Genomic DNA, 15248 nt, shown 5'->3' with positions numbered 1-15248 from the left:
TGTTATCTTACCTTCTCTCCTGGCGGTCCGATTGCTCCCTGTGGGCCTGGAAGACCCTGCAAGGGGAAAAAAATGAAATGTTACAGGCCGAATGTCTGCCATATATCCTACTAAGGAAAAGAAAATATCGCCCAATACATTTCTACAGTTCAGTGGCAAGTCCTACGCACAAAATAGAATTCATCAAAGATGGATATCTGAAATCGACCCTCATTTTATATTAATTGATGTTGATGATTAATGAAAATAAATTTGTGATCTATAATGCATGTAAAACTGAAGTGGCATATTTGCTGCCTGCATTTTTCCCAAAGATCACCCTAAAATGACATGTACACTCACACAGCAGACCCCGAGGAGACAGGATACTTACCTTAACCTATCTCTCCTTGGAGTACCTTATTATCGGTTCCAATGTTCGGGCCCTGGTAGCTTCATTGGTCAGAAACTGTTTTACTATTGTACTTAGATTGTGGGCTATCTAGTTATTCGCTTGGTATAAATGACCTTCAATAACTAGATCTCATCTCATGGGTAGAACCCTCTTTACCTTTGGTATTTCGGTGTATATTGTACTGCCTTTTCTGCAATCGTACAGCACAATGTGTTGGAACTTTATAGATGCCAGTAATAATTATCATATTTATAATAATAATGTCTTAAAGTACAAAAAAGTGGGGGGGGGAGTCTAAGCAAATCGCCTAATCTTCCGTGGATAATCTAGTAGTGTATATGCAATATGATGCTATTGAGATTCCAGTTCACATAGGCAATCATAGATTATCTTTAACTACTATGATCGGGACATATAAATGCTGGCAGATTATTAGCAGCTATTGTTAAGATTAAATACACAGATATAGACCAATCAGTTTGGAATGTTCATTTTTAGAAGATTGTCATGTGACATAGATCAGCACATCTAAATATGGCATAGCTATTTTTTGCTTTTCTTGATAGCTCTCCTGTGCCACTGTCCTGTGTGTTTCAATATGGCTGCCCACAGGGCACTGTTCTGTGTTTTAACATGGGTGATCAGTGGCACCATTTTGTGTGTTACATCATGGCTGCCCACTGGTGCTGTTCTGTCTGGTTCAACATGGGACCATTCTGTTTGATTAAAAATGCCTGCCCAGTGGCACACCATTCTGTGTGATTCAAGATGGCTGCCCAGTAGCACCATTTTGTGTAATTCAAGATGGCTGCCCAGTGGCACCATTTTGTGTAATTCAAGATGGCTGCCCAGTAGCACCATTTTGTGTAATTCAAGATGGCTGCCCAGTGGCACTATTCTGCGTGATTCAAGATGACTGCCCAGTGGAGCCGTTCTGTGTGTTTTAACATGGCAACTGAATGGCACATTTCTCTGTATCACAAAATGGCAGCTAAAGAAAGTAAAAAAAACACTAATTATAACAACCACGAAAGTCCAGGTAACATTAATTTAAAATAATATATGTAGCCTCACCTGCGCCCCTGGATTTCCTTGCTGGCCTGGTGGCCCTGGTTCACCTTGAGGTCCCTGAAGGAAGCAAATGTAAAGGTGAGAAGATGTTAAGTCACTGGTCGCCACAATATTAACATTTTAGTCATAAAACAATAATTTGAATGTGCTGACTCTGTTGGCATTGCTGCCCCGAGGGCTAATCTTCACTGGAATATGCTGTCTGTATCATATCTGTATCATAGCATAATTTAAAGATTACATTTATTTATTGTTTTATTAACCAGATAAAATTAGATGTATATTAACCTGTTCTTAAATAAGGAACTGACGTATTACCTGTGACACAGACATGGTTAATGTCTCAAACAGTAACAAGAAACAACCGATATCATTAAAGTTCAGAGCTGCACATTTCACGCACACACGCGTTAATGTTCCTTACCAATGAATTTCAAATTGTGTTTCAGTATTTCTGTAATTGTGCAAACACTTACCACATTCCCCTTGGGACCAACTTGACCGTCCATTCCAGCAACACCCTGTCAGGGGAACAGATTAAATATCTGAGAATCACAAGCCTACATTTCCCAACTCAAGAAATCAGATTAAACAATCACAGGCGTCTTAAAAGCCCTCTGTAATTGCAGGCCTTTTCCTTCTCGTTTGTCACTAATTGTTTCATTATCCCATTGCAGACAGTAATGTACACTGCAGCATACCAGTCGCACCTTCCCAACTTTACCCGTTTCCCGCTAGCAGACATATGATAGAGTCAATGGGTTAGTAAGGATCGCACCCTTTGATTCACTTCCAAATAAGATAAGCTGAGTAACCAGTCAAAATGTCCCGATAAAAATTAGGCGCATCTACTGGGAGACAATGGCCTTTCACTCATAGGAGCACAACGTTCTTACAGTGCCATTTATAAATGTGCCATTTTATTATCAATGATACAGTTGGGAATTAGAGAGTACTTATGGTCAAGGTAAAGGTTTAGGGGTATCTTAAAGTGAGAGGAGCCTAAATATTAATTTAGGGGTGCCTGCACCCAAGAAGCTGTGGATATAATATATCACTGTTGTAACATTCAACAATCCGAAGATGGCATTTTTAAAATAAATTGTTGCGATGTTACAGCTGTTATTTTTTTTTTAACATTTAGGCAAAAAAAAAAAAATGTAGACAACATAATACTCAAATAAATATCACTACCAAAAGTCTAACACTCACTTCTTACATTTTTGTGTGACAGAATAAAAGAGACTTGCTAGAGCAGTGTTTAGATGCTTATTTAAGAGCTCCAGAGTCTGTCTTGACCCATCAGATTGTTACCAATTAAGGCACCACATTCTTTATGTAATATTTTCATTGTATAAACACTGTGAGTCCTACAAAAGATGTTTTGGACATGTAACAGTTCGCTTGACAAAAGCAAGATGCTTTGTGTACTCTGGGGTTAATTGAGAATGTTGTTCAGCTGTAAAACGCTGTTCCAGGAAGTTCTTGTTTATATGAAAGTGCATAAATAATGAGAGATTTGCGTTTAATAAGTTTCTGCTTGCTGGAATGCAAAAAGCCTGGCTGCAAAAAATCAACTACATTTTAATCGGCTAAATATTCTACTATAATTCCATAGCGCTGGCTCATTAAGTATTACTGGTACTCTATTTTGCAATGATCTCCAGATCGACGTCAAAGACAAATTACTGCAGTTATGATCTGTGCTTCCTTATATCCCAGTATTAAGTCACCTTTTATCTACTTCTCCAGTTCCATGTCTCAGATATGAGTATGTCCCTTCTTTACCAGTTGAATGGTTTGTTAGAATTTGGACATTAGAGGACATAACAGCACTTACATGAGGTCCTGGTGGCCCAGGAGGTCCTTTTGGTCCAAGTAAACCGCGTGGTCCCTAAAAGGAAGACAATAGTGGTTAATATAATAGTAGATGGACACAGGGTCAAAAGTCATCCAAAGCATATAAAGATGCCGGTCTGACAGATTACAAAGCAATTATTGAATCTATAAGTTAATCTACAAAATGGTTACTTACAGGCTCACCGGGCAACCCTCTTGGTCCAACATCTCCATCATCGCCCTACAAAACAAAACAGGAAAACATTTCAATTCCAGTGCAATTATTTATTCTAGCAATTCCAATTCCAATGGATACCAAAACAATATGGTTCTATGATGCGTTGTAGAATTCATGATTTATTGCAGAGTCTCAGACCCAATAAAACTGAATGCACTTCCATTTTTTTCTCACCCAACAAAAAATCCTCAACACTTGTCCAAACTTAATGGCTTCTCATTACTTTAGCTTTCCTTCAAGGTATTAATGAAGTACATATCTCCTAAATTGTAGATATGTAACAAGACTGTGGGAGCCCAACATAGCTCTACATCATGACTATTGAGTATTACAGTTAAATCTATTTCATAGAGCTCTATTTTGAATAATAGAACAATTGTCTTGGTATTCCATTAATTTGCTACCATACTTTCTCGTACTAAGTCTGTCCTTATGACAAAAATGCGTAACATATACATACCCTTTCTCCGTCCTCCCCTGGTGGCCCTGGAGGTCCGTGTGGACCAGATTCTCCCTGTAAGACAAGAGTGATCATTAGATATAAACAAGAACATCAACAGATTATCTTACTCAAAAATTACAAACGAGAAGAAGGAATTTAACATTACACGATGTCCTTTTTCTCCAGGCAAACCAGCTAATCCATCAAAACCTCGGTCACCCTACAAGGAAGAGTGAGAAATTGATTATATATTTGATCTCATGTGGTGCACATTCAAAAAGTCATCAGTACTGCAGAGATCTTTACCTTGGGTCCAGTTTGACCTGGCATACCACGAGCACCATCACTGCCTGCACGGCCCTGAAAGATGAACCATAATAACAAGTTAAATGTGTCTCATTATTAAATGAATGTCTGAGCTGTTGACCAAGTGTATCTTAAAAAGGCAACTTTTTTATGATCCAATAAAATACAGCTTAAAATGCTCCTTCGAAGCAAACCCTAACTGAAGTCTCAATAGGACAAGACCTCAAAAGTACAATTCAAATGTTAAGTCCACTAATTAGGTACACTATTTAAAGAGTCTTTCACTAAAGCAGAGCTTAAGCAGCAGTAAATCAGGTAACTCCTCCATCCAGGAACCTGGTAACTGAAGAATTACTTAATTTGTGGTATACATATTTATCCTTCTTATGACAACAGACACTCATAGTTAACAATGGTCCATTTGGCTGGGACACACAATCAGAAGCACAGAGTTTTAAACGAAACATCATATTGTAGTCATAATCAAGATAAACACACAAGATGTGTCCCTAAACTATACAGACCCTTAGTAACTTCAAATAATTTGAATACATGAATTACAATCCAAACCTTAATGCATAAGGGACACTTACCCTTCTTCCTGGCTTTCCTGTTGGACCGGGGGGACCTTGAATACCACGTGGACCCTACACAGAAAAAGCATAGTCAGCCCAGAAGAATTTTATGGTCAAGGAAGAAAGTATATGGACAATGACAGAAGGTGTTAGTGATAATACATGGGAGCTCAATAAAGGACCTCACTTGGCAGGAAAGTAGATTGAATGCCGTATAAAACATTGTTATAAAACCACCACTCACCTGGGGCCCCAAATCTCCAGACTCTCCCTTTAATCCTGAAGGACCAGGGGAACCCTGTAATGAAATGACATTGTTAACAGCTGAGTCACACAATATAAAGCATAATTGAACAGTTTAGCAAGTTTGGTTGTGTACCATTGGGCCTGGTCTTCCAGTCAGACCCATAGGACCTGATGGACCTCTCAATGCCAGCTGGAAAAAAAAAAGAGGAAAAACGTGGTTAAATATATATTTATGACTCCTTATATTACTATGACTCCTTCTACTACTATAACAAACTGAATGATAACCCTCCCTTCGTCTTGACTATGAATTGTAAAGAATTGACAATTGAATTGCCAATTTTAGGATAAAATAGTCAATATTAAAAAATAATACATTTTGCTAATTTTTCCATCTAGACTGTTTTGGACTATAGTCATATGCTTGTTAAACTTCCACAATTCTCATTTTCAGAATAAACCTCTTTATTTCTTTATTGCCTAAACCGGTGATTTTGGCAAGTTCATACTGACTTTCAAAATGTATATGAAAATAGTAACTACTTCAGTTGTCAGCTCACTACACCTCACTGTTTAAGGACACACTTTCCAGAATACTCCAGATGTGAGGAACTTGTGGACTTTAGATGGTGATTTCTATAAATGCCTTTATCATTTTTCCTATAAGGCAATAAAGGTCTTTTTAAACACCATACAGATATCCATCAACTTTCTCACCCTTCAAAGGCTTCCCACAGCATGCTTGTGAAAGTTACTTAGAGACAGAGCCTAGGGATATTAAAAAGACCTCGTACTTCCACTAGGAAACACTTGGAAGTGAAAATAAAAAAAGCTTTCACTAAATGCGATTACTAATTACAAACAATTGATAATCCGAAAATAGCTATCAACCACTGGGGACCTTTTGTGCAAAAGACTGAGGTCAAACAGATTGACCTCTTTATTGAGGGAGTTGGACCTGTCTCTTCATGGGAGGTCCACGCCCTTTGGAAATTCCCTCTGGGAAAACTATGTTATCCTCCAACAAACAAATGCCCCCTACCCCCACCAAAAAAAAAAAAGAAATCCACAAATGTCTCAAATACAAAGGACACAAAGATATAACTCTAAAAGCTATTTTACGAGAATATTTTTGACATCTGTTATCTTTTCAGATTCAGATCCTTCTCAATCTTAAAGAATAACTATCAACATTTTTGTTTAAGCTATTTAAAATAAAAGGTGTATATATATATATGTTCTATTTTGCATTTTGTAATGTATGAATACCAATTAAACCTCTATTTAATGTATACGCTGACTTGCCATTACTCCACGGAGAGCCATCCATGTCCTCTTTGGTACGAAGTACCACCTATCTGACCAAAGATGACGCAGGCAACTGAGAGCTACTGTAGGTTCACAAATTCTGACCTCACGTTCACGTGCCAGGCACCGGTTTCAGCTATTCAAATTACACATGTTCTCTGGTCAGATGTGGTGAAGTGGTGCTTCTGAACAAAGAGGGCTAAAAGGTGGCCACTACACACAGAGCAATGGTATGCCAAGAAATACATAAACATTTTATTTTTCTGATACAAGTGCATTACAAAATGTTTCACTCAGATGCTGTGACAGGTAACCTTTTAATTTCAATAAAAATAAAAAATTATGATTGTTCCTTTAAATTGAATATGTTCTGTTGAGTTTTAAAGATAGAAGTTCTTGTTTTAAGAGAAAAAATCAATAGCTTAATGACCCTAAATGGAAAAACACACATTTGTAACGTCTACAACGGCAGTAGGGCAGAGTACATAAACAGGACATAATTCTAAGTGTGATTGAACACAAGCAACAACAAACCTTGGCCATTGTGTAAAGTAAATATGGCATTCGTATTTAACAAGAGCCAGAGACCTACTCTTGTTGTAGGCATGGGTATCCAAAAGTGGCCCTCCAGCTGCTGTTCACAATGACCTAAATTTCACAGAATCCATTGAAAGTGTTTCACTTAGGCCTCGAAAAGATTGAAATGCATATAGATCATACCCTAGCTTGCTGAAGGATGGCTTGTGCTTGGGATTCCTGAGCAGATACTTGAGGTCCTTTAGAACCTCCATCTCCTCCTCCTGAGAAACGGAACTGAAAGAAAGAAAGATACATGAGTGAGATCCTTGCATTAGATGTTCACATTAGAAGCTTATAAGCAGTGGGAAAAAATAAGCCTTACAACACTGAGACACCTTGGACAAAAACATAGAATTATTATTGCATTTGCAAAACTCTATTGTGTGCCATCTTGTTGCGAATACAAATAATATAATTTTTTGATTCAGTTGTCTAAACTTATTTTTTTTTAATTTGCCAGGACATTCCATGCAGGAGAATACCTTAACAAGGGGAGCTCGTTTATATCCTTCTTAAAAGTAATAAAGATAACTATGCAAATCCAATTATCAACTAAATATATTGCTCATCATCCCATTTACTTAATGCAAGCCTTAATTTATTGCAGTATCTAAACCTGTATAAATATAGGATCTTTAACTGTTGGCATTATCTAATATATTATTGCAAAAATGAAATCAGGTCATTAAACTGGAAATAGAACAATTTAGCGAGAACGAGGTGAAGTGAAGCTTTTAGCACGTCTGTCTAGAACAGATTTTGTGAATATTGATTTCCTTGTTTGAGGTAACAGTGTTTCTTTTTTCATTTTATTTAGCTGTATTTTATGTCGCCCCAATAGTTTAATGATGAAAATATACGGTTCTCCTTTGCCACCTTATTGGTGTGAATCCCCAGTTCCCCGGAATATTCTTTCATGTGCAGTAAAACATTTTTGTGTCATCGACAAGTAAACCGATGAGACATTTTTATTTTCTGCCTTCCTTTACACAGCATTCGTGTCATAAAAAACTGCTCTCTTTTAAAATTCATTCGTGGATTTATTCCTGCATAAATGGGCCTATCAAGACTCCATGCGATTAGTTGGTATTGAATAATATATAAATCTCATGCTTATCATGAGGATTACTGCAGCAAGTGGTCAATGCTCTAAATTGGAAGAGGCCTAATCTCGAAACATTGAACAGAATAAGCAATGTAAGCTGCCGAGCCACTTTTTTATGGTTTAATGGGGGATAACATTGTGCATAGTCATTTTATTGTGGCAATTGTTGTTTTGCATGATCTTTATGTGGCAACTGTCATTTTGTATAGTGTTTGTAGGGTGGCAACTCCCATTTTGCATTGTGTTTATGTGCTTGTAACTGCCACTCTGTATGGTGAGGGTCTGTGTGCTACGTGTGGGTTGTGCATGCATGCTTGCTGTAGCAATTGCCATTTTGCATGGTGTTTGTGTGGTAGTAACCTCCATCCTGTATGGCGTGTGTATGCTGTGTATGTGTTGTTTGTGTATGTTTGCTGTAGCAAATGCCATTTTCTATTGTGTGTGTGTGTGTGCTAGTAACTTAATGAAGGAAAATAGAACGTTTTGACCTACACGGTCTTTGTCAAGCTAACAAAGAGCTTGACAAAGACCTTGTAGGTCGAAACGTTGTGAGGGGCAGTGGGTTCAATAAATTTGCCTTTTTGTATCCTGGAGTGCCTGGTCCTATCTTCTATTTTCCTTCATAAAGTGTTTGGTCCCTGGTACTGGGACTGGCCTTTTTTGCACCCGGATACATACTACTTGGGATTGAGTGCAGTTCCACATCTCTGCTATGTTATGTGTGCTAGTAACTGCCATCTTCTATGATGTGGTGTGGTGGAAACCGCCATCTTGAATGGTGTATCTGTGCGAGGAACAACCATTTTGTATGGACTTTCTGTGCTAGGAGTTCCATTTTGTGAAGTACTTGTGTGATGGCATCTACCATCATACATAGACATACTGTCATGGCAGGTAAGTCCTTTTCTTTCAGCCAGCAGTGAATGGATATATGTTTTATCAGGCATTATAACAATAATACCTTACTGCTTTGCTAAAGAGTCTTAAAAATGCTTTTCCACAGGTGCTTTTAGTCTCTGCTTGGGATGGCCACCTGTGCAGAAGTAGGAATGCCCCTTTAATATATTTATTGCAACAAGTATTTCAACTTTCCTTGACAACACTAATGTATCCACAGGGCCACATTTCTTACTGGAAGGTTTATGAATGCAGACCTTGAATTCAACATGAATCGGGTTGGCTTTGGGATGTTGATAAAACATTTTAAAGGTCAAAGGTTAAAAAAAAATACAAGCTATTAAAACACAAACAGGTACCAGAGTTCCGTATTTATAAATTTATAGTACCATTGTTTGGGGAGAGGTCACAGCTGTTAGACGGAGAACAACCACCGCCATCCTAAAACGCCTTAATAAATGTAATGAATTCTAGAGCCGTAGAATGAAATGAAGTAATTTAATTTGTTCCTTCACTAGTAAATCTATTGCTTTTTTTAATGTTTTTTTAATCAAGTAACAAATCTAACATCGTTACAAATATCAATCTGGATTTGGCAGTCGCTGGGGCCTTCTGAAGTGCATTCCATGCTGTGATACGATATTTAAGACAACAACAATTTTGTTTTAATTAATTGGAAATTTCCAGCAAATGTACAGAAATCTACAGGATTTCTAAATAAATTATGCAAGCATGTTTGTGATTTGCAAACCCTTCCATGCATTTAAATATCTATTTAAATCATATTTAATCTGCTGCAACCTGGTCTGTAAGTAATATTCAATGATTAGTTGCTCTACTGGTAAACTGCGTTGGAGGCATTAATAATAAAACTGTAATAATTGTTTATCGTTAATAAAAATAAAACATTATGTGTAATACTGGCTCTCTGTTTATTATATTGTAATGCATCCGTATATAAATAACCTCTTTTCAGGACTAACCTTGTGTCTTGGGGATAGCCATCTTTATGTGTTTGGTCAAAAAAATTAAATCCTGACACCATGTGCAAGCATAATGTATCTCAAAATGCGCCAGTTTTAAGAATTTTTTTCATATGGTGTTTAGCAGGTTAAAGGGACTCTCCAGGCAGAGTAGTTTACTCACCTGGTACCAGCGCCGGGAGCCTCATGAAGCCGCGCCCCCTATTTCGTAAAAATAACGAAATAGGCGGGCGCGAGCAGGGAGCAATCAGACGCTTCCATTTGGAAGCGTCATTGCTCCCTTGTGTGCATGCGCGGCTTCGCCGCACATGTGCACATACTTCATAGGGCCGCCCTCTGAAGTCCTGAGTGCACTACAGCGCATGCGCGCGGTGTGCGCGGCCGCGAGCTGAGCTGACTGACAGCTCAGCTCGCGGTCTTTGCCCGCCCCCTCTCCGAGCTGACAGGCTGGAGAGAGAAGGCGCTCACACACTGCCTTCTCTCTCCTGCACACGTCAGACATATTTTAATACGTCTGACGTGTACAAGGCCTTTTTAGGGCCCTACATGATAGGAAGTCCCTCTGGTGGCCGCCTGAGTGAGGGCCACTGGAGGTATTCCTATGAATCAATGGAAACACTGTATTTTCTCTGAAAATACAGTGTTTACATTAGATTGCCTGCAGGGAGCTATAGATCTCACCTGAACAAATACATTAAGCTGTAGTTGTTCAGATGACTATAGTGTCCCTTTAAGTTCTGTTTTTGACTTAAAGGAACCCCCCCGAGCACCATAACAACTTCACTTCAATTGTCGAGCTACCAGGCAGTGTCTGGACCACTTTGGGGTTAAACCTTTCATAAAGGTAACACAGCGTCCAGGGTCCAGGGTTCTCTTGGCACCATAACAACCTAATTGAGATTAAGTTGTTATGGTGTCCAGAGTGCTCATTAATAGATGGCGAGCCCCAACAGAACAAAGATAAGCCAGGAAACATACTGAAAAATTTGTTCCAAATTAATACAGAGAAGCAGAATTACATATTTTCAGTAAAGTTTTTCAGACATTTTTCCTTTAATCTTTACCTATCTGCGACCTAAATACCCACAAACTCTTACGTTCTGAAAGTGAAGCAATCAATAGGGATAGTTCTTTGGTTTCCGTAGTCATTACTCCACTTTTAGATAAGCCCCAGAAAATGAGACAGAGCTCACCTTGTGTTATCTGACATTAAAGGAAATCACAATTGTTGAACCAATTAGTCTGTTGAGGGTGCACATCAACATGGTCAAGAAAAGTCATGGACAAGAAAGTCTACTTACGGGCAGCATCAACATGGTTCCTGGTGGACCTGGTAATCCATCAGCGCCTGGAAGTCCTGCCCGACCTGGGGGTCCCTGTAAGATGAGAGAACAATAAGTAAAAGAAGAATAGATATTCTGGTAGCATGTTGGATAGAGAAGCAATCAAATTGCTCAATCGGACCAGCTTGCATTATGCAAAAATTAAACAAGATTATATCGGGTTGTCCAACCACTGACAAGTGACAATCTAATCTAGGTCAATTTGGAAAATAGAAACGAACTTAGGGCAGGTTGTCAATTCATCATAATTGATCTTGTTTGGGAGGACTATCACGTCCCAGGATTTTTAGTAGTCTGTTCTCTTGTTCCCCTACGCATTTGTAGACATAACAACACATTTATATGTAGAAATGCACACAGTGCCAGCATTTCAGGTTCTGGACTGCCCTTACGGGTGGGTCAGTCTGATATGCATCGGAATATGTTTTTTCATAAATGGCACAAATGGGCAAAACCTATTTTGAGACCTGAGCGTGGATTTACTGAAGGGCAAGTTTCTGAGTTTCTATAAGCATTTGTCCATGGAACTGAGTGTTTCCATGTGAACAATTTTTCTAATGTTCCATGCTTTGCACTTATCAGTCAGCAGAGAGAGAGAGAGCAAAGAGAGAGAGAAAGAAAAGTAGATACAATGTCTGTTTCTCTTCCTCCATATTAATATGAGCCATGACTGTGCCATGACTGTGCCAGGACAAAACTGGATTTTAATGTCAATTGCTAATTCTTTAATATACAAAAGAAAATGAATCTCCCCGTGATAAAAAGGTTAAACAGCTACAGGTGATTTTCATTTTTTTTGTTTAGTGGTGTAATTTCCATTTCCCGTTAATGAACAAACCAATATGAATTAGATCTATGAAAAGAATCTGTGATCATTGCTGCTGCAGAATATATCTCTAACCATTTTCCCTTTATAAATATGGAGATCACTTCAGAATTTTTTCCTTATCTCGTTTAACACAGGAGCTTGCCAGTAAAAAGTAAAATAATTATATTTAATTGTGTTATCTCACAGAAACACGTAGCCAGCAATGTATCATCTAGTGGAAACGATTATATAATACTCAGCGGCTGAATAAAACGGCAATAAACACCTTTAAATTGAATGAAACGATTTAAATGGCATTTGTTTATTTTTAATTTACATTTATTTAATTATTTGCAAGTGTCCTGCAGAATCATTACAGCATAAAGCAGCATTTGCAAAATGACTAGCGTTGGATGAATTTAGTATTATAAAGAGGGGGTTTAATTAATTCAGGAGGGATATGATTAAGGAAGTAAATCAATTGCATACAGGGATATTCAATAAACCATGAAACACCAGGGAAAAACAGCTAAGTTTGGAGATTTTTTTTTCCAAATCAGTGACTTTACCCAAAATTTGCCATTCTCTTTCAAATCCCAACGATATCAATGATGGATCTCAAAGTTACTGACCCATCGGGTTAGCTAATTTCCCTCCTTGAGCATACGATGTCTGTTTGAATAAGTTTTGAGCTGGTGAAAATGGAAATATTACTTATTACTAGTTATTACGTTTGACCAAGTGAGAAAATGTCAGTAAATTACGGCTCTTTTATACCTGATGACAGAGAGGCCATCTAGGTATAAGCTGGAGGCTTATCTTGGATGTCCATAGCATAGTGTCACTAGCCATTTGGAACATATGCCATTATGTACAATGGCAATTGGAAATAACTGGGGAAGCATTGTGTGGATGACAGTGTTAAAGGGGCATAGATTCTGAATTTAGGACTCTCTAGATTAAATAAGGACAGTTGAAAACTGTTGTCCCAACCACATTGTTTGTCAGGGGTAAATATGTTTTAGACGGCTCTATGTTTAAGTGGACTGTGCAACTTGGTTTGCGAAATTACTTAAAATTGCATTCCTGCCTGGCACCTCACTATGTAAGCCCAGCTTTGATATATTTAATTCATTGCTATGCTATTAAAATAAAAATACTTTAACCCCTTAAGGACACATGACGTGTGTGACACGTCATGATTCCCTTTTATTCCAGAAGTTTGGTCCTTAAGGGGTTAATTCATAAAAAATTTAAATATTGTGCTTTTCAACTTTGGTCACATTATAATATGTCTTTTTTTTTTTTTTTTTTTTAAGTCTGTAGATGTAACTCCAAGTAGGTGTGGTATCAAACCTGACCACTAGGTGTCATAAGTCAGCACAGAAATCTCCTAATGTTATGTGATTACTCAGACTGTAGAGATGGGACATCTGTTGAGCAGCCTAATGTTCTCCAGGTTGCCAAACTTTTTCACAAGATTTTGGCATGTTCTTCTTCTTCATACAGAACCATTTTTTATTGCATACACTCGAAAAATCAGGAAATCTGGAACAACCATTTCACAATTAAAGGAGTTTGCCAGGCAATCTGCTTACCCAATACTACTCCCAATGTTTTAAGTCAGCAGTAAAGAGGTTAAACTCACTCCTTTCTCCAGCCTTACTCCCCCACCCCCTCTTTACCCAAGTCTCCATACTTGGCTTACACTGTCTGGGACCGAGACTAAGGACACACCCAGAAAACAATTCTCATTCCTAATGGAAACCACATGTATAAGCAGTAGTGGATGATGTCATTCCTTTCTGCTGTGCTCAGCCCAACAGAAGAAATAAAATGCCTCTTTCCATGGCCACCGATCATCTCATGAGAACACTGTATTCATTCCAGACTTCATAAGAAAATAGCAGAGCCAATTAGGACCATCGCCAATTAGATTGATGAGCTCATACCTTACTCGGTCAACTTGTTCTGACTAATGTGCCCTATTTGGAGCACCTAGCACATAAGAGAGCATTTTAACGGAGTCTTAATGGTAGAAACTCTCCATGAGATATTCTATAGAAACTAGCGTTATGGACAAGTGTTTCCGCATTAATTATTTTTCGAAAGCTTGTAATGCTCTATTAGATGTCTTGGCTGTGCTCACTGCTCACTTGTTCTTTTTAGAATTTCATGTGTCGATCAAACACAAGGAAGAGAGGTGACACATTTAAAATCTCAAAAGGCAAGTGTTGGTGAAAGATAATAAAAATGCACAGAAGAAGAAAAAGCTCAGTGTTTTTTTAAAATAGCAGGAAGTCAGGAAGGAGACTTTCTTTGTCCCTGATAAGTAAATGTAGGAATGTAAAGGAACAGGAATCCAGACATCAGAAGTTATATGAAAGTGTTTCAATAGAAGGACCACAACCCTGGTGTTCCAGGGGTATAGTTACTGTACTTGTAAGTGGCCTACCCAATGGGATTGGGCTGAAATATTTTTTAAGCATAATTTGGGTCAGTCTAACTAGACCGAAATTTCCAATCCAGCAAGACACAGAAGGGTTCTTGGACCCATATGACAGTACTAACTCCAAGGACAAGCCCACAACTACATGTGGGAAAACTCATTGCCAAGACACTAATTACTAGTTGTAGAGTAAAGTAAAAAGGTAAAATTAATGTAGTACGACCCAGAGCCCAATGTTTGGGAACTGCATGGGACCAGGGTCATAATTTTGGTTCTGAAAATAGGTCTAATTTTCTTACCCGTTCTCCAGGGTCTCCAATTGGACCAGAAGGGCCTGTGGTTCCGGGTGGACCAGGGTACCCCTGCATAAAAAAAAAATAAAGTAACAATTAGTTGTGATGAACAACACAAACTAGCTACACCATGATGATAGAAAACCCCTAATACACAGCCTGTGTGTAATCTCCTATTCCTTTACAACAACTTCTGAGTTTCTCACTAAACTGTTTTATTATGAAAGTGTACATTCCCTATACCATCACCCCAAATGTTGTGGACTACATCACCCATAATGCTCCACAGCCATAATGCTAGCAAAGCATCCAGGGAGATGTAGTCCATAATCCTGCCCTATACGTTGGGGACCTTTAACATCACTATATGAT

General features: G+C 38.3%; 1 protein-coding gene across 2 annotated transcripts in view; it reads right to left on the bottom strand.

Moving 5' to 3' along the window:
• LOC134573240 (collagen alpha-1(V) chain-like) overlaps window positions 1-15248 on the bottom strand; it is a 185796-nt gene that overhangs the window by 73671 nt on the left and 96877 nt on the right. For both annotated transcript variants that reach the window (XM_063432852.1, XM_063432853.1), the window contains exons 11-24: window positions 14883-14945; window positions 11285-11359; window positions 7140-7232; window positions 5245-5301; window positions 5110-5163; window positions 4884-4937; window positions 4291-4344; window positions 4151-4204; window positions 4003-4056; window positions 3501-3545; window positions 3306-3359; window positions 1942-1986; window positions 1469-1522; window positions 12-56 (exon numbers count right to left, since the gene is read on the bottom strand). In XM_063432852.1, coding sequence (XP_063288922.1) covers window positions 12-56; window positions 1469-1522; window positions 1942-1986; window positions 3306-3359; window positions 3501-3545; window positions 4003-4056; window positions 4151-4204; window positions 4291-4344; window positions 4884-4937; window positions 5110-5163; window positions 5245-5301; window positions 7140-7232; window positions 11285-11359; window positions 14883-14945 — 801 coding nt within the window. The remainder of the gene's footprint in view (window positions 1-11; window positions 57-1468; window positions 1523-1941; window positions 1987-3305; window positions 3360-3500; window positions 3546-4002; window positions 4057-4150; window positions 4205-4290; window positions 4345-4883; window positions 4938-5109; window positions 5164-5244; window positions 5302-7139; window positions 7233-11284; window positions 11360-14882; window positions 14946-15248) is intronic.

This window comes from Pelobates fuscus, chromosome 9 (assembly GCF_036172605.1).
Source record: "Pelobates fuscus isolate aPelFus1 chromosome 9, aPelFus1.pri, whole genome shotgun sequence".
NCBI classification, from domain to species: Eukaryota; Metazoa; Chordata; class Amphibia; order Anura; family Pelobatidae; genus Pelobates; species Pelobates fuscus.
Note: the sequence above shows the minus strand (reverse complement) of the source record. Positions and strands in the feature narration are given on the sequence as shown.